The sequence below is a fragment of the Schistocerca serialis genome, chromosome 8 (assembly GCF_023864345.2).
Source record: "Schistocerca serialis cubense isolate TAMUIC-IGC-003099 chromosome 8, iqSchSeri2.2, whole genome shotgun sequence".
NCBI classification, from domain to species: domain Eukaryota; kingdom Metazoa; phylum Arthropoda; class Insecta; order Orthoptera; family Acrididae; genus Schistocerca; species Schistocerca serialis.
This window is the reverse complement of record NC_064645.1, coordinates 297527690-297549152: the sequence shown is the minus strand read 5'-3', so window position 1 is coordinate 297549152 and position 21463 is coordinate 297527690. Positions and strand designations below refer to the sequence as shown.

General features: G+C 39.4%; 1 protein-coding gene across 2 annotated transcripts in view; it reads left to right on the top strand.

The window, feature by feature from the left end:
- The window catches only part of LOC126416152 (kelch domain-containing protein 3), a 110699-nt gene that overhangs the window by 35513 nt on the left and 53723 nt on the right, over positions 1–21463 (top strand). For both annotated transcript variants that reach the window (XM_050083701.1, XM_050083702.1), the window contains exons 4-5: positions 4764–4951; positions 14117–14330. In XM_050083701.1, the coding sequence (XP_049939658.1) occupies positions 4764–4951; positions 14117–14330 (402 nt within the window). The remainder of the gene's footprint in view (positions 1–4763; positions 4952–14116; positions 14331–21463) is intronic.

Here is a 21463-nt window from a genome sequence, read left to right as displayed (position 1 = left end):
ATCACATTTCTGTTCAGATATGTGCGGCCGTCAGAATACAGAATGACTAGAACGGGATTTTCCTTAATCGTTCTGGATAGGGTGTCCACGATGCATGAGGCAAAACATGATGCTACTAAATCACCTTGTGTTTCATCAAACCAGTAACATACTGCATCACGACTTTCTAAATTATACATTGTAAAGTTATGAACAGCCGACTTTATTTTATAATAAACTGCACTTGCACTTAAAAATGGAGCTACTTTCATGGCCTGTAAGTCTATGTTGTACACTGAGCAGAGCTTCTGCTGGGCTTCTTTCTTGTCAGCATCTTTTTGCATTCTTGCCTGCTCTTTCTGCTCTGTGTGTTGCTTCCACACGTCTTCACTCAAGTTACCAAGCCTGTAACTACAACGCAAGTTGCACTGGTCTTTCTTGGAGGAAAATAAGCTAATATTACCATCTTCTAAAATCAAGTTAAAGGTTGCCCGACTTAATGGTGAAACCTTCTCTGCATGACATTTTTCCACATAGAGTCCATACAACTGTTGTTTGGATTGTAGAATAGGCTCAAGGTAGAACTTCGAGGAGGATTTCCTGCAGTAATGCGATGGAAGTTTCGGAAGAGAGTTCAGGAATTCTTTCATGAAAGTTCTCTCATCTTTCTTCTTCATCTGTTTGATTTGAGGTCATGACACGATTCTGTATCAGGACTCATCCCATGTGTGAAATTACCCAGCCAATATCGGACACTCCATTCTTCAATCTCAAGAGTATTGAGAAACATCTTTTTGCATACTTTGTTTCCCCAGCTCATTTTTCAAATGATAAATGAGCGTCCATTTTCTACTGGATTTGCCAGTGTTCTTCCCTGGATGTTTGGTTGGAATTATGTCCACAAGGTTAATAATGTAAACCTTCCTCTGATCTTATGACCTTGTTTCCCAAAATGGGTTAAATACTGCCTGCCTATCATCAGCAGAAAACTGATAACACTTCCTTTCAGTGGATTTCTGGCACATCTTCGAAGTACATGTTGGACCTAATTTTCGTGCCTCTCTTGGAGTATCATGAGTGATTTTACCAATTCGACTTCTGTTGTATCCAGTGTACACCTGTCCATGCATTCTTAGAATTTTATTGACTTTTTTCTTCCAATCTTCAGTATGTGGTTTAGACTTCCTTTTCCAGTCACTGTTTACGTCGCCATAAAATTCTTGGCCTTCTCTGGAAGCATCATTATTGCTCCCATGATCTTCCGATAATTTATCCAGAGTGTTTGGCAAAGAATGAGCACCATCGCATAGCAGTTAATGTGAAGTACTATCATCTTTAGTGGAAACTGTGACTGTGGTTTCATTTTGAGCATTGTTGGATACAGCTACTGAAGTTTCTAGATGGAAAAATATTTATAAATTAATTTAAGCAGACAAAGATGAAGGTCAAATTCATGTATTTATGAGAACGACAGCATGAGTAATACTATTGACAATAATCCCAAGGAAATTTTCCTGCGATGAAATTAATTTTTCCTCGGTAAATGTAACTTCAGCGTTATGACTTCTCTCGCCTGTTGTTTGTTCTGCATTTATGGAAGATCCTACAAGAAAGTGGACAGTCTAGAAATCTTTGGCAGAAATGAATAAAGCACAGAACGAGTGAAGTGGGAGCGTTCTGATTTATATCACAATAAGACACTTGTGGTGCTACTATTATTCAAAGGTGAATAATAAAACAATTTTCTTACCAATGTCAGTCACTCTCAGGAATGATTCACCACTTTCATAAGCTGATTTTAGCTGAGAAACAATTTCTTCTTCAGTAAGAAGATAGTCATCTATATTTGCTGTCCATTATCACGAATGAAGCTACAAGCATGGAACTACTTTTGAGCACTGTTAAATACCTAATAAGGCAGTAACAATGTGACTTTTGTATTTACGCGGTATTGTTTACAGTATCCATAGATTGTAGATACGCGGTATTTAATTCCCTACTGTTCCGCGGTATTGCCATCTGTTTATTTGCTGTGTCACATACGCAGTATTGTTTTAGATAATTTTTTCCTGGTAAATAATTAAAAATTCAGCATTATGGCGTTAAGAGCAGACGCGCGTACGGTCAACGACATCATCTGACTGAAAAATGAAAAATTGGTAATTTGTCAGTTGCGCGGTATTGTTTCTTCATCGACGTTATGTAAGTACAGCTCTTATTTTATGATGACAGTAAATCTTACTTTGTTTTACAGTGTGAAAAATGTAGTCAATTAAAGTTGGTGGATTCTGACCATTATATTGATGAACTCTGCAGTCTGTTGTTATTCAACCTAACAGTCAGATTTTTCCATTCCGTAAATTTATTTTGGTGAAATAGTGTGTTTCTTTAAACAGTGCATAACTGTCCCTAGTATTGTCTAATCAAAGGGAACTAAATGCAGGCTACTGCTCAGGTGAAGATTGCTACTGCAGATAGGTTTGTGTATGCGTTCATTAGTCGATTTATAACACCAATAATAATATTAAAAAAAATGTCATTATAACTGAAGTGCTAAAGCAGTTGACCCTGTAGTTTTGATAAAAACTTCTGAATCTTTTTTTTCTCTCCCTGTAAAATACAGTACTCTTGAGTACTTTCCACACTTAATGCTGTGTAATATTCAGAAATTGCTACACCTACCCAATTACTTGGGGAAAGTAGGCAGAAGATACTTAAAACTATTATGTGAGTAATGAAGCATTCCTCAGTAGCTCACACATCATATTTATCTGTGGAAAGCAAGGGTACAAGTTTGAGTCGAGCCTAGTGCACAGTTGTAACATGTCATTTAGTTTCATCCATCCAAATGGCTAAATGTTATGAACAGTATTAGCTATACCTTTCTTGATTAAAATGAGTAAAATATTAAAGTTATTTGATACAATTAAAATGGAATCATTGAACAGATAGAGGACAACAAGGGTGACAACTGCTGAATTTAATGGATCTAGACCAGTGGTTCCCAACCTGGGGATAATTACCCCCAGAAGGGTAAGATGATTTTTGTTCTTTTGGTGGGGGTGGAGGGGGGAGCTGGGGAGGGGAAAAACAAAAGGGTTTCAGTAATGCTACTAATTATTTGTAAAAGGTCATTACTATTATCATTATTTCATAGGACTGAAACACTGATTATGTAAGTTATCTACTATAATATTTGTAAAAAATGCTAACATTAATACATGACACAATGTGGTGTAGGTCACAGCTTTTGAAACTTACCTGTTGTTGTTGTTATTATTATTATTTACAAGTTAGGTACAGTGCACACATTTTAACTTGGATGATTCTAAATGGGGATACGGGGCATGGTTGAAGCAGGTTTTGCTAGAGAGAGGAGTGGTGCAGAAATGTATGTTTTGTAACAAGTGTCTGCCCTTAATGTCTTCAATGTGGGTGGTTAGCATTCTTTTGCGAGAAGGGTCTGGAGAACTGCTTCATTATTCTATAACAAAAATTGTTAGAAGTAAGCAATACCACTTGTCTCACTGACTCATTAATTCATGGTTTAATAAAGCACCTACAAAAACTAAATATACATCTTCTGTCATTTTATAAATAAAAGTGTTCAAAGAAGATTTTTCATTCCGAAGTTTAGTCAGGCACTAACGTTGATCTGAGGTGGGGTGTACGTTAGTAACTAATATCTCATTGCAGTCAGGGTAATAGTCTCAGAAGGGTTGTGAACCACTGATTAGGACAAAAATGGTCTGGGATATGCAATGAATCAAGGGGTATATTAACAAGTGAAGCACCTATTATGCACTTCATTAAAATTAACTGTCACTATTAAATATCCAGCATGCTAGAATAGCTGTAGGTCAGCAGCAAATTTTCAATTAATCTAAACATAGTCAAAAATGGTATTTCCGAAGATGTGAAAACCATGACAGAAATGTGCAGTGATCAGTTACAGTGCATACAGGTAATCTGTACAATGATTTGAAAATGGGTCTCGGCCCAAAACTAGTCATCAAGTGGTAAAAAAAGTAAAAGTTTTTCATTTTACTGGAGATTGTTTGTGTTGGTCTAGCTAGCTAAGTAAGTTTAATATAGCGAAATTGATAGGCTAACAACTTTTCCTCAGTTCTAGTGAATACCTGCTGTCGTTAATTTCCTAATTAGGGAAAGCTGTCTTTAAGCCAAAAGTTGGTTTGAATACCTCAGTACTTTACTAGGCTTGGTCCAGGTGGAGGTGGTATATTATTGCATTACTTTGAAATCATTTACCCAGCTAGTTTTTTTTATAAAGGACCTGCAGTTTAAAGTGTACTCTGAACTGTTGTATAACCTGGCATCACATTAACAAATTGATTTTAGATGTGAAAGAAGTACTGACAGAAAAAAAATTCTAGGACTGACTAGATCAACCTCAAACTTTTGGATTTATAGGCTTGCATTTAACTTCTGAGCTAAAGATCCTCTTCAATTGTTGGTTTAAATTTTCAAGGTCACATCGATATTTATCATAGAAGAATAGTTTATTTTAATAATTGAAAATAAGGTTTTAATCTCTACTGCCTTGTCTGGTGAAAGTTATATTAATTTGGCTCTCTTTTCTCCTTACTTCTTGTGAAGGATTTGTAAAAAAAGAAAAAAATGTGTGTGTTAATAAAAAAGATAGTGTAGGCATTTTAGTAACAGTGTTCTCAGTGTTCTGCTCCAAAAATCTGTTTTATTCTAAATTATCAATTGCATGATCACATCCCTTAGAAAGTTATCAGTTCATTCACTGCTATTTTCAGATAATTTAACTTGGAGCAGTCCCAAAGTGAGTGGGATGATTCCTGCTGCAAGAGATGGCCATTCAGCTTGTGTAATTAATAATCAAATGTTTGTCTTTGGAGGCTTTGAGGAACAGATGGACAGATTTTCACAAGATGTCTATGCTTTAGACCTGCGCACAATGGTGTGGAGATACATAATAACTCAGGTACTTTCATACTTCTATGCATATAGATAGTAATGGTCTTAATTTGTTTCATCATATGTCCTTTGATTTGTTTAATTCTATCTTCCTACCATGTTCGTCTTTCCATCTGTGCACTTGTAATACACTCAGCATAATATTTTTTACATATTCTAATCGTGACATCTACTGCTCTTTCCAGCAGTGAGTGAGCTTCCCTTAGGTATCTTAGTATGAATTAGCACACACTCTATGAATCACTATTTCTTTTCTCAGCACTTACCAGTTTCAATCTGCTGGGCACACACGTTTGATATATCCATTTCATCTGCAGCATTGTTTTGTAGCATGACCTTACAAAAGCTAGAATGAAATTTGACTCTGCAACAGTGTGAGCACTGATACGAAACTTAATGGCAGGTTAAAACTGTGTGTCAGATCAATACTCTAATTCAGAACTGTGTCTATCACGGGCAGGAGCTGTATCAGCTGAGCTACCCGGTCATGATTCATTACCCCTCCCCACAGCTTTACTTCTGCCAGTACATTTCCTACCTTCCAGATTTAACAGAAGTTCTGCAAAACTTACAGGACTAGCAGTCCTGGAAAAAAAGGTATTGGAGAGACATGGGTTAGCCACAGCCTGGGGGGTGTTTCCAGAATGAAATTTGTCACTCTGTAGTGGAGGGTGCAGTGAATTCTGGAAACATTCCTCAGGCTGTGGCTAAGCCATTAATCTGCAATATCCTTGGGGTCTTTCTAGAACAAAATTTTTGATTCTGCAATGCAGTGTGCGTTGAAAAGAATTTCATAGTGGAAGCATCCTCTAGGCTATGGCTAACCTGTGTCTCCACAATATCTGTTCTTCCAGGAAAGCTAGTGCTGCAAGTTTTCCAGAACTTCTGTGAAGTTTGGAAGGTAGAAAATGAGGACAGGCCATGATTTGCACTGTGGTGCCTCAGCTCTGTGAAAGGCAAAGCTTGCGAGTTAGAGTCTTGGTCCAGCACGCTGTTAAAACCTGCAAGGAAGATTCATTTCAAAAGCTTCTCTTCTCATTTACACTGCCCATTGTCCACATTTCACTCCCTTTTAAGGACATACACTTAAGACAAATACTTTCGGAAAAGACTTTCTGATGATGCTTCAGTTTGTATTCAGTATTAACAGATTTCCCCCTTTTTAAGTTCTTTTCTAGTGATAGCCAGTCTGCATTTCATATCCTCTCTGCTTTGGCTACCATAAATTATTCTGCTGCCCAAATAGCAAAACATATTTACTGTATTTAGTGCCTCATTTCCTAATCTAATTCCCTTATCATCACCTGATGTATTTTGACTACATACCATTACCCTTATATTATTTTTGTTAACATTCATCTTGTACCCTCCTTTCGAGACACTGTCAGTTTCACTCAACTGCTCTTCGAAGACCTTTGCAGACACTGATAGATTTACAGTGTCATAATCAAATCCCAAACTTTTTATTTATGCTCCCAGAACTTTTAATTTCCTTTCCAAACATCTTCCTGGTTTTCTTTGCAGCTTTCTCAGTGTACAGACTGAATAACGTTGGAGGTAGGCTGCAACACTGGCTCACTCCTTTCTGAACTACTGCTAACCTTTCATGTTCTGCTACCTTTATAACTACAGTATTGTTTCTCTACAAGTTGGAGATAACCTTTTGCTTCCTTTATTTTATCTCTGCTACCTTCAGAATTTCAAAGAGTTCATTCCTTGAAAACAGTATCTAAATCTATAAATATTATAAATGTAGGTTTGTCGCTCTCCATCCTATCTTCTTTGAGAAGTCAAAGGGTCATTATTTCCTTGTGTGTTCCCATATTTTTGTGGAACCCTAATTGCACTCCCCTGAGAGTGAATTTTACCAGTTTCTCCATTCTTCTGTAAGTAATTGTCAGTATTTTGCAACCATGCCTTATTAAAATTATGATTTCGTAATAGTCACATCTGTCAGCACCAGTATTCTTTGGAACTGGAATGTGACAACATTCATCTGTATCACCTGGCTGATAGTTCCTGCATATTGGGTGAAATAGTTTCAGCATGGCTGGTTCTTCCAAGGATCTCAGTGATTCTAAGGGAATATCATCTACTCCAGGGGCCTTCTTTCATTGTATGTCTTTCACTGTGCTGTCAAATTCTTCACACAGTATTGTGTCCCCCTTATCATTTTCATCTACTTCCTCTCCCTTTCTGCAATAAGCCCTTTTATGAATTCCTTCCACCTTTCAACCTTCCCTTCTTCAAGCAATTCCTACATTGCAATGTGCTTAAGACTGATTTGCCATTGAGCTCTTACTTTTCATACAAGTTCTTCTCTTTTCTACAAAGGTTTGTTGTATTTTTATATAGGTGCTATCTTTCCCATAGTCAGGCTTGCTTGTGCAACTTTAGATATTTTCCTAGATTGCTCCTTTGCACATTTTGTCATACTTAATTTTTAGGTATCTGTATTCCCTTCTGCCTGCATCATTTGTTGTATTTTTATACTTTCTCTTTTTGTCTCTGAACCCTTGAGCAGGCTTGCCATTTTTCATACACGAGCAGCTGCGTGGCATACTTCATACACATGTAATGAATATCTGTCTTTATGTATCTGAGGTAAACATGTATCAAAATCACAGAGTGACCATAGTTTAATCAGGCAATGATAAAATAAACTTCATAATGTGAGCTAAAGCACAATTCAATTAAACAGTAATGAAATAAACTTTTATTATATGCTCAGATGCCACAGACATGTTATACCCCACATTAATGACCCACTCAAAGCATTAAACAGCATAGCTGCATCAGATCCCAGCCAGCTGTGATTTCAGTTACTAATTACATTGTAGGTAACTGCCTCATTGTGGGATTGCACTGCTAGCTCATAATCTGTGTCATTTCCTTGCACGGATTGTAAATGTTTTCTCACCTAGCTTGCTGTTTTGTTTCATATCACTGCTGCTTACTTGGATGTATGACAACACAGTTATCACTGTGTTACTTGAAGCAATAATGAAGGAATAGGTATGGGCTTACAATTGTGAAATAAAAATGGAATGGTGAAAAAATAAATGAATAAATAAATAAAAATTATTTGAGGTTGGCCCACTTTATAAACAGGCATGCCTGCTCAAGGATTAAATTCAGTAAATTGTGTATCATGCTAGAATTTCTAGTGAGCCTTGTTATTTTGTCTATCTGAGCCTCTGTTGCCTTCAGTATTTAGTCACTCATAGCTACCCATTTGTCTTCCGTTGTTTTTCTGTACCTTATTTCACTCAGTTTTTGCCTAATGCTCCCTTTTAAACTCTCAACCACTTGTACTTTCAATCGGCACTTGACCCATGTGTTTGATTTCCTGCTTTCCTCAGTTTTAATGTAAAGTCCATTACCAATAAATTAAGGCCAGAGTCCAAATCTGTCACTGAAATATTTGGAAGTTTTAAAACTGGTTTTGAAATCTGTAATATAGTTAAACAATCTACCTGAAACCATTTGGTGTCTCCAGGTCATTGTCACCTATACAACCTCCCTTCATGCATCTTAGTGACAGAAATAGCACAATTTACACCAAGCTGCCCTGTCTTCTTGTAAGCATTTCCTGTAGCTGTTTTTCCTTACTTGTCTGTCTGGTACTTCCTTTCTTCTCCCTTCTTCTTTTAATATGAGTCACTGGGACTACATTTATTTCATCTGTTTCTTTCTTTCATCACCCATATCCCTCATAATTTCCGTGTTTTTTTTTTTTTCTTTCTTGTCTAGTTGGATACAGTTATCATCTTGGGTTTTTCATGGAAAGCTTTGGACTCTTACTATCTCTGAGTGGCAGTCTTTCCTTAATATCTCATGGAGAAATTTTGAGTTCCTCCATGTTCTTTCAACTTCTTTGCAGCTTCTGTTATTTATTTATAATTATTGAAATAAGTGAAAAATCTTTTTTGTCAGTCTGTTGGGATTCATCCTTTGGCCATGAAAGCTGTTCTTTTCCTAATCATATCTGTAATTTTTTCAGTGTATATTCAAAGTTCACTATTATGGTGTTTTTGTTATTGTGTTTGCTCTTTAACTGATCCCATAGTTTTTCTCAGATTTTTATTTCTGTGATCTGGTGCTTCCATTATCACCTTTTTGTACAGAGTTAAACGTTCTGCGACATAAAATGTTTTTGACCAAATTACTATTGAGTGGTGTCTAAGTTTAGTGTTGACGGATATCGATTTCTTATTATGTAGCTATCTCAGTTCTTTCATATTTGTTATGATTATCTTGTCATAATTTGGTTTTCTCAAATGAGATTTGTAAACCTGCTTTTTCAGCTTTTTCATTATCAAATTCTGTCTAGTGGCTGTTTCCATTGAGTCTGAAATAAGAGCTAGGTCATGTGCAAATGTTACAGTCTGTAGTTTCTCTTTTCTAACCTAATCTAACACCCTCATTGATTTTGTTTCTTCTAAGGGCATTCTCCATTCCCTTATGACTTTTTCCAGCACACAGTTAAAGAGCAGCAGGAAGGTATCATCTTCCTGGCTGACTCCATTAATCTTAAAACTTCTAGAAATTTCTCCTCTAAATTTCACTTTAGAATAGGTGGTTATTAGTGTTGGTTTAATTAGAGCTGTGATTTTACTATCTAAGCCCTGGTTGTTGACAATTTCAAACAATGACTCCTTATTATCTGAGTCATAGGCTGTACTGAAGCTAACAAAAGTGCTTACAGAAGTTTTAGATCTCCTTTTCAGATACATTATTATTCACTTTAAGTTGAGTATCTGCTCTGAACATGATCTGTTTTTCTAAAACCACCTTTACTTTCACTGATTTGACAGTAGAGTTGTTCTGCCCTAGTTAATAATACTATTGCATCAGATTTTGTAGGAAACTGGTAGTAGTTCACACTTTTATCACTTGCTTTGTGCAGCAGATGGATTAGGGCTGTCTGTCAATCTTCAGGAATTTCTTCTATTAACCAGATGTTTTGGACAATTTCAGTTAGCTTCTCTATTTCTAGAGTTCTGCAGTCATGAAATTGTCACCCAGTTTCTTTATTGTTTTGAGGGGTATGATGATTTTGTTCATTTCCTGATCAATTAGGGGATGGAAGTTTAGGTACTGAGTGTGTTGTTGTTGTGAAGTTAAATCTAGATTTAGGATATTCAAATTGTTGTGAATTTTTAAAATACATTGGTGAAATATTAATTTTCTTGGTTATTGTGTGGTGTTTTCCCATTTTTATTTTTGAAGCAAATGGTTGTTGGAGGACATTTACTCAAGCTTCTTTTGTAAGTTTTGTAGAAATTTGTTGTATTATTCATTTTGAAGACATGATCTGTCTGTTTTTATTGATTTTTATCATTATTTTTCGTTGTATTCCTGATAAGTTTAGCTGTTTCCCTTCTAGTTTCAAGGAGTTATATACTGTTTTCATATAATACCATGTGTTTATTTAATGCTTTGTTCCACACATACAACTTCAGAAACTTCTTCCTCAATATCACTTGAGTACTTTTATGTCCATAGGCAGTTGCTGAAGAAAGTTTCATTCATCTGTGACAATCTGTGTGTGATCCAGTAAACCATCTATGCCAAAGTTCATTAAAATTTCTCTTGTGTTGGAACATTTTCATTTCCAAAATTTGAATTTTTGTTCTAAGATTTCTTTGACATTTTTATCTTGGCGATGTCTACATTTAGCGTGTTCCTTCCCTGTGGAGCCTTAAGATAAATCGGTTTCTGTCTGGACTGTGTGTTCCCCTTCTGTCTCCAGTTTTGTGGAAATTGTGTATACTTTCTCTGTCATGCTTTCCTGATCATTGGACACTGTTTCTGTCTGTGGTCAGTTTTTAGGATTCCTATGCTAACAGCTGTCTTAATCTTCCAGCATTTTAGCATGACTGCTGTCACAGAAAACCAAGACAATGCCCTGGATTAAATTTTGAAGATTAACTACTTTCATTACTAGTGCAAATCTTAATTTTTTCCTTTTTTGTGCTTCACTTTCTCCTTCACTGTGGATATTGGGATTCTCGAGAATTTTAGATCATATATGAAACAAAAAAATACATGCAATAGTTAGCCAAACTCCGCCCCACCCCCCTCCCCAATCGTAATTATTACTGGTACATTAATACTTAGTGAATCTGACGCTTGTGGTGTACCTGTTCTGCAATAGTTGCCATTATTCAGATCTCTTATGCTGCCTAGTCAGTGGGAAGATTTGATATTCATAACTTGTCTCTCCATCCTTCATATGAATCAAGCAGCAGGTTCTTTAACTAACATAGTGATATTAATTAGGGTAGGTTGCTACTCACTACGTAGAGGAAGCACTGAGAAAGAGACAGGCACATTTAAAGTAGACTATTGGTAATAAGCTACCAGACAGTCCTTTATCAGATGAAGAAACACACACATTCATAAAAGCGAACTTCACACACACATGGCTGGGCCAACTGGAGGGAGTAATGATCTGTTTTGGGTAGTGGGTGTAAAGAAGAGGTCTCGGAAGGAGCAGGAAAGCAGATTAGGGGTGGGGAAGGTGATGTAATGCCACCTGTCATATGAGAGTGTGCAAAGTCTTGGTGAGGACAGAATAGTCGGCTGAAATGTGCATGAGGAGAGCTTTACTTTGAGGGGTAGGGGTGTAGATACATTATTTTGTGTGTGTGTGTGTGTGTGTGTGTGTGTGTGTGTGTGTGTGTGTAAAGCTGGAAGCATAGAAGGAGCAGGCATGTGGGCGACAGAGACTAGGGAAGGTTGCAGCCAGGGGGTTTACAGGAGGGAAGAATATGTTACAGGGAGAGTTCCCTTGGGGGAAATTCAGAAAATCTGGCAGAGGTGAAAAGAATCCAGATGACATGGGATGTGAAACTGCCGTTGAAGTCAAATGTGTTGCATAGCATGCGTGGTAACTGGGTAGTCCAGCTGTCTCTTGGTCACAGTTTTTCAGTGCCCATTTACATAGACAGATGGCTTATTAGTTGTCATGGCCATGCAGAACATTGCACAATGATTGTAGGTAAGTTGGTAAGAACATAGCTGCTTTCACAGATGACCCTATCTTGAGGGGGTAGGAAATACCTGTGACAGGACTGGAGTAGGTAATAGTGGAAGGATGTATAGGGCAAGTATTGCAAGTAGGTCTCTTACAGGGATGTGAGCCATGGGGCAAGGGTTTGGGAACATGGGTGGACAAAATGTGGGGGATCTGTTTCAGGACAAGGTGGGGGGGATAATTTCAGTCTGTGATAACCTCAGCAAGACCTTCAGTGTACTTGGGATGGGAGACTGTTCATAATGGCAGAAGCAGTGACCAAGATTGCCTAGGCTAAATGGAAATAACTTCTTGATTTGGAATGGGTGGCAGCTATAAAAATGGTCTTGTTGGTGGTTCGTAGGTTTACTGTGAATAAAGGTACTGATCCGCAAGGCGGAGGTTGACACCAAGGAAGGTCACTTATTGGGCTGAGATGAACTGGGTGAAGCAAATGGGGGAGATGTTGAGGTTCTGGATGAATGAGAATACGGTATCCTCATCTTCGGCACAGGTTAAGAAGATACCTTCAACAAACCTGAATTGGGTGAGGGATTTGGGAGTCCTGGTATCCAGGAAGAATTGATCTAGATGGCCTATGAATATATTGGCATAGGATAATGTCGTGCAGGTGCCCAAGGCTATACAATGAATTTGTTTGTGTATGATAACTTCAAAGCTGAAGTAATTGTTGTCAAGAATATTGTTACATTGTTGGTCATAGTGGCCAGAAAGTAGGTTATTAGTCTGGAATCAGTTGGGCATTGCAAAAAGTAATGCTGAGTGATGGCAAGGCTGTGGGCATTAGGGATGTTGATGTTGAAAGAGGTGATGAACATGGCACAGGGTGTTAAAGGGATAGGAGCTCGGGGAGTCAGTAGAGGATAAGGTTAGTGTTTCACATAGGATGGTAGGTTATGGATAATAGGCTGATGGTTTTGCTCCATGAAGGCAGAGGTTATTCCTATGGGAGTGCAGTATTGGGCCACAATAGGGGTCCTGAATCATTGAGTGTGTGTGTGTGTGTGTGTGTGTGTGTGTGTGTGTGTGTGTGTGTGTGTCTGGGACTGGAAATCATTTCAGACTTCAGGAATTGGGTCACTGTGGCTTGTGGGTGTATATGCCTGATGGCTGGCAGAGGCCGTCAGCCAGGTAATTCCTGCAGAGAACGGTCTTGTTTAATAAGGATAAGGAAAGTGTAGTGCAATAAGGATAACATATGGTATCCACTCTTCAACCTCTTGTGAACAGCTGTAGTTTTTCATTTTTATTCGCCAGTCAGTCTTCTTGTTTCTATTTGCAAGACAGAGGTTTGAACCTTCTTTCTTCGTAATTTCCCTGTTGCTTCCTATGAAAGAAGAAATTGTTCAAGAACTTGAGGCTTATAGTTTTTCTTTATATTTCTGACAGCCATATTATTACCGAAATGTTATAAATTTATCTTTCAGGCATAGAACTCATTTGTAACATCTTCAGAATCAAAATTTATGGTCACCTGTTGAAGTGTGCAGTGATCTGAATCATTTGAACAATTTTTTTTTTTTTTTTTTTTGCAGGATAGAGATACTGTATTTCCCTTCTTATGATAATGAATTCATTTTCCTTCTATTCTGTTATTAAAGCCAGTGTCATGATTTGTACCATAGCTTTACTGTTTAGACACTTTTTCACAAATTTAGTAAGGCTGTTTATAGCAGACCCTTGCTCCCTTTCAGAATTTTGTAGTTTATCCTTTTATGCAAATATTTTTCCATACATACACATTATGATGAAACTTGATCTTGAATTTATAGTCCTCCATTAACACTGTTGATGGGTCATGGAAGTTAGTAAACTTCTGGTAGTTGTTCATTCATTCATTCATTCATTCATTCATTGTCATGTAAGCAATTAAATGCAAATCATTTCATTATTTTCATCTAAGTGTTGACAGTGGAGGTAGTTACCCTGAACAATTTCGTAGGCACATTTTTCATAGAACAGCATGAACTGAAAATTTCTTTGGGTATTTCTGCATAGCCGTTCCTGTCTTACTTCATATCTTTGCTATTCTTTCACTACTCCACTGTAGTAAATACTTTTCACCCCTATGCACTTGACTGTTAACTGTGTTTTTCAAAACATTGTTTGATTTGCTGTATCTTTCAACAGGGTGACCCTCCATCATACAGAGATTTCCATTCGGCAAATGCAATAGATGATAGAATGTATATATTTGGTGGGCGAGGAGATGTGTATGGTCCTTACCATTCACAAGAGGAACTATATTCAAACAGTATAATGTACCTGGATACAGCTACTGGAGTGTGGCATCAGCCTCGGACAACTGGGGATATACCTTTAGGCAGGAGGAGCCATTCTGCATGTAATGTATCCATTTACTCTTATTTTTTATTTAATTTTTCTGTTTCTTCTTTACATTTGTCAAACATGTCAGATTATATTCAAATTATAGCTGTCACATCTCTGTTTAAGAGATATGCCACAGTGCAGGTTTGTTCACGACATTAGTCTAGTAGGGAAGAAGAAGTGATAAAATATGCGAGTTGATGACAGGTTTGGATAGGATACACGAAGGACTTCAGATATCTGAAACAAAACAGTCCTTCAAAGTATTGTGCATACAAAAATGCTAGACATTTTTGCAACATTAGTTCATAAATGGACCATTAATGGTTCGTTACATTGACTTTTATTAATATAAATGTCTCGGTAATGACACGTCAAGGTAAAGTTAAAAATCAAGCATGGAAAGTTCATTCTCATAGTCTTTGGGGTGTTGTCATGAAGAACACACCGCAATCACAATTGAAATCAGTTGTAGTTGCCGCACACTTCTTTATTACAAACACATTGTGCATAATACATTCACAGTAACCATAATTACAACAAAGCTTGTCTTACAGAACACCAAAAACCTTTCCGATATCATCCACATATCATTTTCTTTCAACCACTTACATTAATTTAAACCATGTCCATGGACCCATAGTTAAATCAAAATGACTCACAAATAAAATACCCCTACTACAGACTTACGCACTACTTAGTTACACTTCTTGCTACGTGTTTAGCCATGCATTGTGTCTGTTTGGTGGGCGTTGTTACACTTCCTTAACTACCATCAATGTATCTAGTGATGGCACCAAAATCAGTGATAAGTTACTCAAACAATTCAAAAATGGCTCTGAGCACTATCCGACTTAACTTCTGAGGTCATCAGTTGCCTAGAACTTGGAACTAATTAAACCTAACTAACCTAAGGACATCACACACATTCATCCCCGAGGCAGGATTTGAACCTGCGACTGTAGCGGTCGCTCGGTTTCAGACTGTAGCGCCTAGAACCGCACGGCCACTCCGGCTGGCTGGAACAATTCCAAATGGTTTTTAGTTTACTGGAATCTTTAATTAATATAAACACCACCCACCGAAGCAACTCGAGAACTCCAATGCATTCGGCCCGTGTAACTTGTAATCAACTAGACGGAACTTGTCCTTCCAACCTCGAGGAAATCCCCATCACCATGGACAGAAGATTTGTATTGTAATGGTTAAACTCGCAATAGCGGCTGGCCATGCTCCTTCGTCATGTGAACTCAGCCTCTCATCATGCTCCATACAAACACAGTCCCACGTCACTCCACCTCACACCGTGGATATCCACACACCAGCCACCAGCAGAGTGCGTGCACTCCATTTAAAATCCTGTGCTGCCAAAGAAGTGAAGAAAATAAATAAGCATAGAAATCGACTCAATGATGAAAGGGCAATCGATGGAAACTGGCCCCAGTAACCAGCAACGCACCAGCTCCATCTCCACCCCACAAAGATGAACACGGGAGGAGCCAAGACAACGATGGAGTAGACTATGTGGTTCCCCGGTCCCCGAGCTTAAGCTGACTGAGGTGGACCTGAGATTTATGACCAGATACGAGGTCCTTGACCTCAAAATTGACGGGGCTCATAATCTTCATGATCTGGCAAGGCCCCTGGAAACATGGCCCAACTTTCCCTTTAAATCGAAATCCAAGTGATTGGCGACATCCTTCACAAACACCACATCCCCAATCCTGCCCTGAAAGGGGCGCCTTCCCTTATTGTACCGAGCTGCTTCATGTTGGTGGGCAAGATTGATGTTACACTTGGCGCATTGCCAATTCTTGCGCAAGCTAGCCGGGGTGACCTGCAGCGGGAGAAGGTCATTAACCTCCTAGAAATTAGTGAGAGGTGAGTTGTGAATGTAGGCAAACATCAATCGACTGGGTGCAGTGCCTATAGACTCATGCCTGGCAGAATTAAAGGCCTGATTTAGCCACGTCAAAGTAGTGTCCCATGGAGTAGGTGTGCAGAAATGGTGAACACAGATAGTGGCCTTAAGATTGCAGTTGATGTGCTCTGCGAAGATGCCTTGGGGTAATAGGGACTCGTCATTATATGCTTAATACCATTAGTAAAACAGAAACCCTTGAAGCTCTTAGATAAAAATGCAGGAGCATTATCACAGACCAAACTCTCCGGAGGACCATACCAGGAAATGGCGCTGGACAGCTGCTGCAACGTAGTTTTGACCTTATTCCTTTGGTGGCTAGGAGCCAAGCAAAGTGGGAAAAGGCTTCAACAGCTACAAGTATGTACCTATCTCCCCTCTTGGTGCGGGGTAATGGTCCAATGTAATCGATAAAAATGCGGTCGAGGGGATACTTCTCCCTAACTGACTGTAGTAGTTCTTTGCGCGGCCCCACATCAGGCTTAGCGCGCTTACACTGGATACAGTTACCCACAAATCGCCTGGCATCACGATATAGATTGGGCCAAAATATGTGTTCAAAAACTCGGTTCAAGGTCTTGTAGAACCCCAAATGTCCCCTGGCTGCAGAATCTTGAAAAATCTGAGGACCATGCTAACTAGTTCCTGTGGAATACAGACCTTCACTTCACCATCGTTGTCTCCCCCTTTACACAAGAGGCCACTATGAAGGCAATAAGCAGGAACAACCTTGCCATCTGCCAACTGCTGCCAAATTGGTCCCCATCTAGGGTCCTAAGCCTGTTTGTTGGCTAAGTCGCAGAAGAGACCTGGTGTCTCAGAGAGAAGGAAATTGACCCCAAGATCCGGCTTCATGTAGCCCTCGCCTTCCCTGGATTCTCCTGCAAACATACGACTGAGATCGTCCGCCACTTCATTCTCACTGCCCCTAATATGCTGCACCTGGAAATGGATTGCAGAAATGCGTATCGCCCAGCATGTGATACGACTCATCTTGCGGGGGCGAGCCAACACCCAGCTGACGGCTTGGTTGTCCATTTCCAAAATGAATTCACGATGTTCAAGATAAAATGTGAATTTCTCCAGGGTAAACAAAACAGCCAGTGCCTCGCATTCATACACAGGGTAGTTGCGCTCGGTGTCATTAAGGTGCAGAGACGCATAGGCGACCAGCTGCCTTTCTTCCCGTTTTTCCTGTAATAAAACTGCCACAATACCATCATGGGAGGCATCCGTTTGAATGTTAAAGATCTGATTAAAATCGGGTAAAGCCAGGACCGGTGGATTAGCAATCGCATTTTGATAGCATTAAAGGCTTCCTGCTTCTTGTAACCCCAAACGAACATGCTGTTCTTCTTGAGCAGTTCATTCAAGGGTGCTGCAACATGAGCAAAATTGGGAATAAATTTTCTAAAGAAATTGTTCATCCCAATGAAACGAGCGATTCCCTGCTTATCGAGAGGAGGAGGAAATTCCCCAATAGCCTTGGTACGCTCCTGGTCAATGCACACTCCATCAGCCGATACCAGATGACCTAAAAAGGATATACGCAGGTGACATAAGGTAACCTTGGAGGGTTTCACAGTTAAGCCAGCAGAACACAACCTATCAAAAACTAAACCAGATGCTCCAGGTGGTCCGCAAATGAGCTACTGAAGATTACTAGCTCATCAAGATAATTGTAGACAGGCTTTAACTTGAGGTGCCCTAGAACATTATTCAAAAGTCGGGACAAGACTGCTGCACTCGTAGCCAAACCGAAAGGAACACGGTTAAACTCGAATAAATTTCAGACTGTGCAGAAGACAGTGGCTGGTTTGGAACCTTCAGTAAGAGGAATCTTATAGTAAGCGTGGTTCAAGTCCAGGACAGTAAAGATGGTGGCACCTATAAACCAAGTAAAACAATTATGGAGATCCAGCAACAGAACGGATTCTAATATGAACTTCTCATTCAAGTTCTGATAATAGACCACCATTCGATAGTCCCCACTTTGACCCTTTTAGACAAGGAAAACTGGAGAAACATAAGAAGTGGAATACCTAATAACTCTGTCCTGCAACATGCGATCAATCTTAGCACGTAACAGCTTCATTTTACGGGGTGAAAGGCGGTAAGGTGCATGACGCACTGGGATATTATCTGTAAACTGTATATTAAATTTAATTACATGCATCAGTTTGGTCATGAGAACCTCAGGATAATCATCAAGTAAACACCTTACTTGATGAGCCTGATCAGGGTCCAAGTGTGATACATCAACATGCTCAGTGTCCTCCATAAGTGCATGTACAGCAACCCCACGATTACAGCTGCAAAAGGCAATTTTCCTATTGGACCGAAACCTGAAATAAAACATACCCCCTGAATAGTCTAACACCAACTGGGTTGCCTGGATAAAGTCACACCAGAGAATAAGCGGGGTACTCAGCCTCTTGGCTACAAGTAAAGAAACCGGCCAAGAAAAGCCTTGAACAAATAACTCTCACCTTCCCCAAGACAGGCAACTTCTGCCCATTGGCTACCAGACATCTGTACTTGGTGGGGTGCAATGAAACTCAAGATACCACTGCTTATGAACTAGGGGTTGCGAACTTCCAGAATCGAGCAGGACGCAGACTGGTTCCTCACCCAGACGTGCACATACGTAAGGGAGGTGGGACATATTGGGGGGCACTTATAATGCGGGAATTAACCAGCCAGCTTTTGCTCTCCTGCTGCTTCTCCCCTCCCTGACACCAGCATCATTTATACGTGAATTCGTGGCGCTGTAACGGACACTGTCGCACAAGATGGTCAGAAGCGTGACACCAGAAACAGCGTCAAGGAGAAGGCATGTTCCCCTGCTAGGTGGCATCTGTGGTTTGACCCTAAGTGAGGACCCTGTTCCGGAAACTAAGTTCTGATGCTGCCCATATAGGAACACTAAAGCATCTGCAGTATTACTAAGGTCTTGTAACTGCATGGCTTTTTGGCAACCACAAAGCATATGTGATCCTGTGGGTGCATTCCCTCCATTATGTGTGCAACGCAAGTCTGCTCTGAGGCAGGTATCCCCGGAGCGATTACTGATATACATATGCGCTCAAAATATTCATATAAACTCTCGTCACTAGCCTGAACACTCCAGTAAAATTTCTGTTCTAATGCCACCTGCATACGTTCCAACAACCTACTATCTACAACACGTTGTCGGAGTTGAATCAACGAACCCTGATCCTGCAATACTTCTGCCGTCAGGGAACTAAGCACCCCTTTCGTTAATGGGTACAAGGCAGCCAACAAAACAGAATACGAGACCCGCTACACATCAGCATGAATTTGCAATTTAATGGTCAGCCATAAAAATGATTGGATCTGTTCTAAATTATCTGTTGTTAATTCAGCAATCCCTTGCAACAATCCGTGGAGAGGATGAGGTAATTTAAAAAACTGGTTAGACAAAACAACCATCGCATCTACTACCAGCTGTATCCTATCCATACTACTGTCTGACCCTGAACACTGACTAACCAGTTGGGGACCATCACCTTCACCTCCCAAAGACAGTGCTAGGAGGTGTCAATGTTAGGCCTGTACTTCATCCTTTAAGCAATTAAACAATTGGATGACAGAGGCTGATACCCTATAGCGGCCAAATCTACCAGACAATAGTTGCAATGGGCCAGATAGGCCTGTATTCTTTACTACTGTTTAGGAGTAGGAGGATCGGCTTAGAAAAAAAGGAAATGGTAGATGCCAACTCAGCAAGGAAAGTCGTTAGATGAGAGAGAAACTCACTTTGATAAGAGAAGACGTCTGTGGACGACAACAAAGGAGCGTTGGCTGCTGCGCGAAGTCGGTCCAATAAATCGGACACGCTGCCCTCTGTCGACAGATTCCGTATACGTAATTCGTGCAACAGGTGTTCCCGGCGCAAATAAGCAATTCCAGGGCAGATCCGACTCGCCATGGTGATAAGGAAATCCCGAAAACGCCAACGAAGCAGTAATACGGACTCAGTAGACAATTCAGAGAAGAAATAGGCAGAAGTGTAGCCACTGCAACGTGATCAAATTACTCATTCCAGCTCACCTCGCAGAACGGTTGCTCTGCTACTATTGGGGTGTGGTCCCTAAGGACACACCGAAATCACAATCAAAATCAGTTGTAGTTGCCACACACTTCTTTATTACACACACATTGTGCATAATAACACCAAAAACCTCTAAGGTATCGTCCACATATCATTTTCTTTCAATCATTTACATTAATTTAAACCATATCCATGGATCCATAGTTAAATCAAAATGACTCACAAATAAATCATCCCTACTTCATCACTTACATGGAAACTCTTTTATCTATATTTTCATCACATCCAAGTTCAGAATTCAATAGACAGTAATGTTTTAAGGCTTCTTTGGCCAGCTTTTCATTAAATGAAACACTATTAATTAAACTGTTATTAAGATAAAGATGGCTGACATATCCAACCCAGTATTCAGCAGACAATAATGTTTTAAGGCTTCCTTGGCCAACTTTTCAAAATTAAAACACAATATTTATAAAAGCATGCTCATCAAATATGACTAACATTACTATCCCAGTTAAAGTTCTGAGTTCAACAAGCACCAAAATTTTAAGGTTTACTCGGCCAACTTTTCATTAACTAATACAATGTTCATAAAATCCTAATTCATAAAATATGACTAACATGACCAACTCACATCAAGGTTCTGAGCTCAACAAGCCCCAAATTTTCAAAAGTTACTCGGCCAACTTCAGATTAATTAGAACAATACTACTTGCGTTTACCAGGTTCGTATGATTTCAGTACGTGACTATAACGAGATCTCCCCAAGAAAAACTTAACAGAGGCCACTTCCACTCACCATACAAGAAATCCATGGGACAAGAAATTAAATAAAAAGGTACTCAACTTTGCACTGTAACTGATCTTCAGAAAACACAACTCTCCACCGAAAGGATAGAATTACAGGTCAGTTACAACATAACCCAAGACGTGGGAGGTGGGGGTGGGGACAGGGCCTTAAATGTCACTCTGTCAGCATTGTTGTAAGATTCCAGTTTGCTCGCGTCAACTATGGCCAGTTATCTGCAACATAAAACACATCAGCGGCAGACAATATTCTGAGGCATTGGATACACAATCCTAACTGCACAACTAGTTATCAACGAACAGAATTAACCTCCGTGACTTACTTGGGCTGTCACGGCTCTTAAAA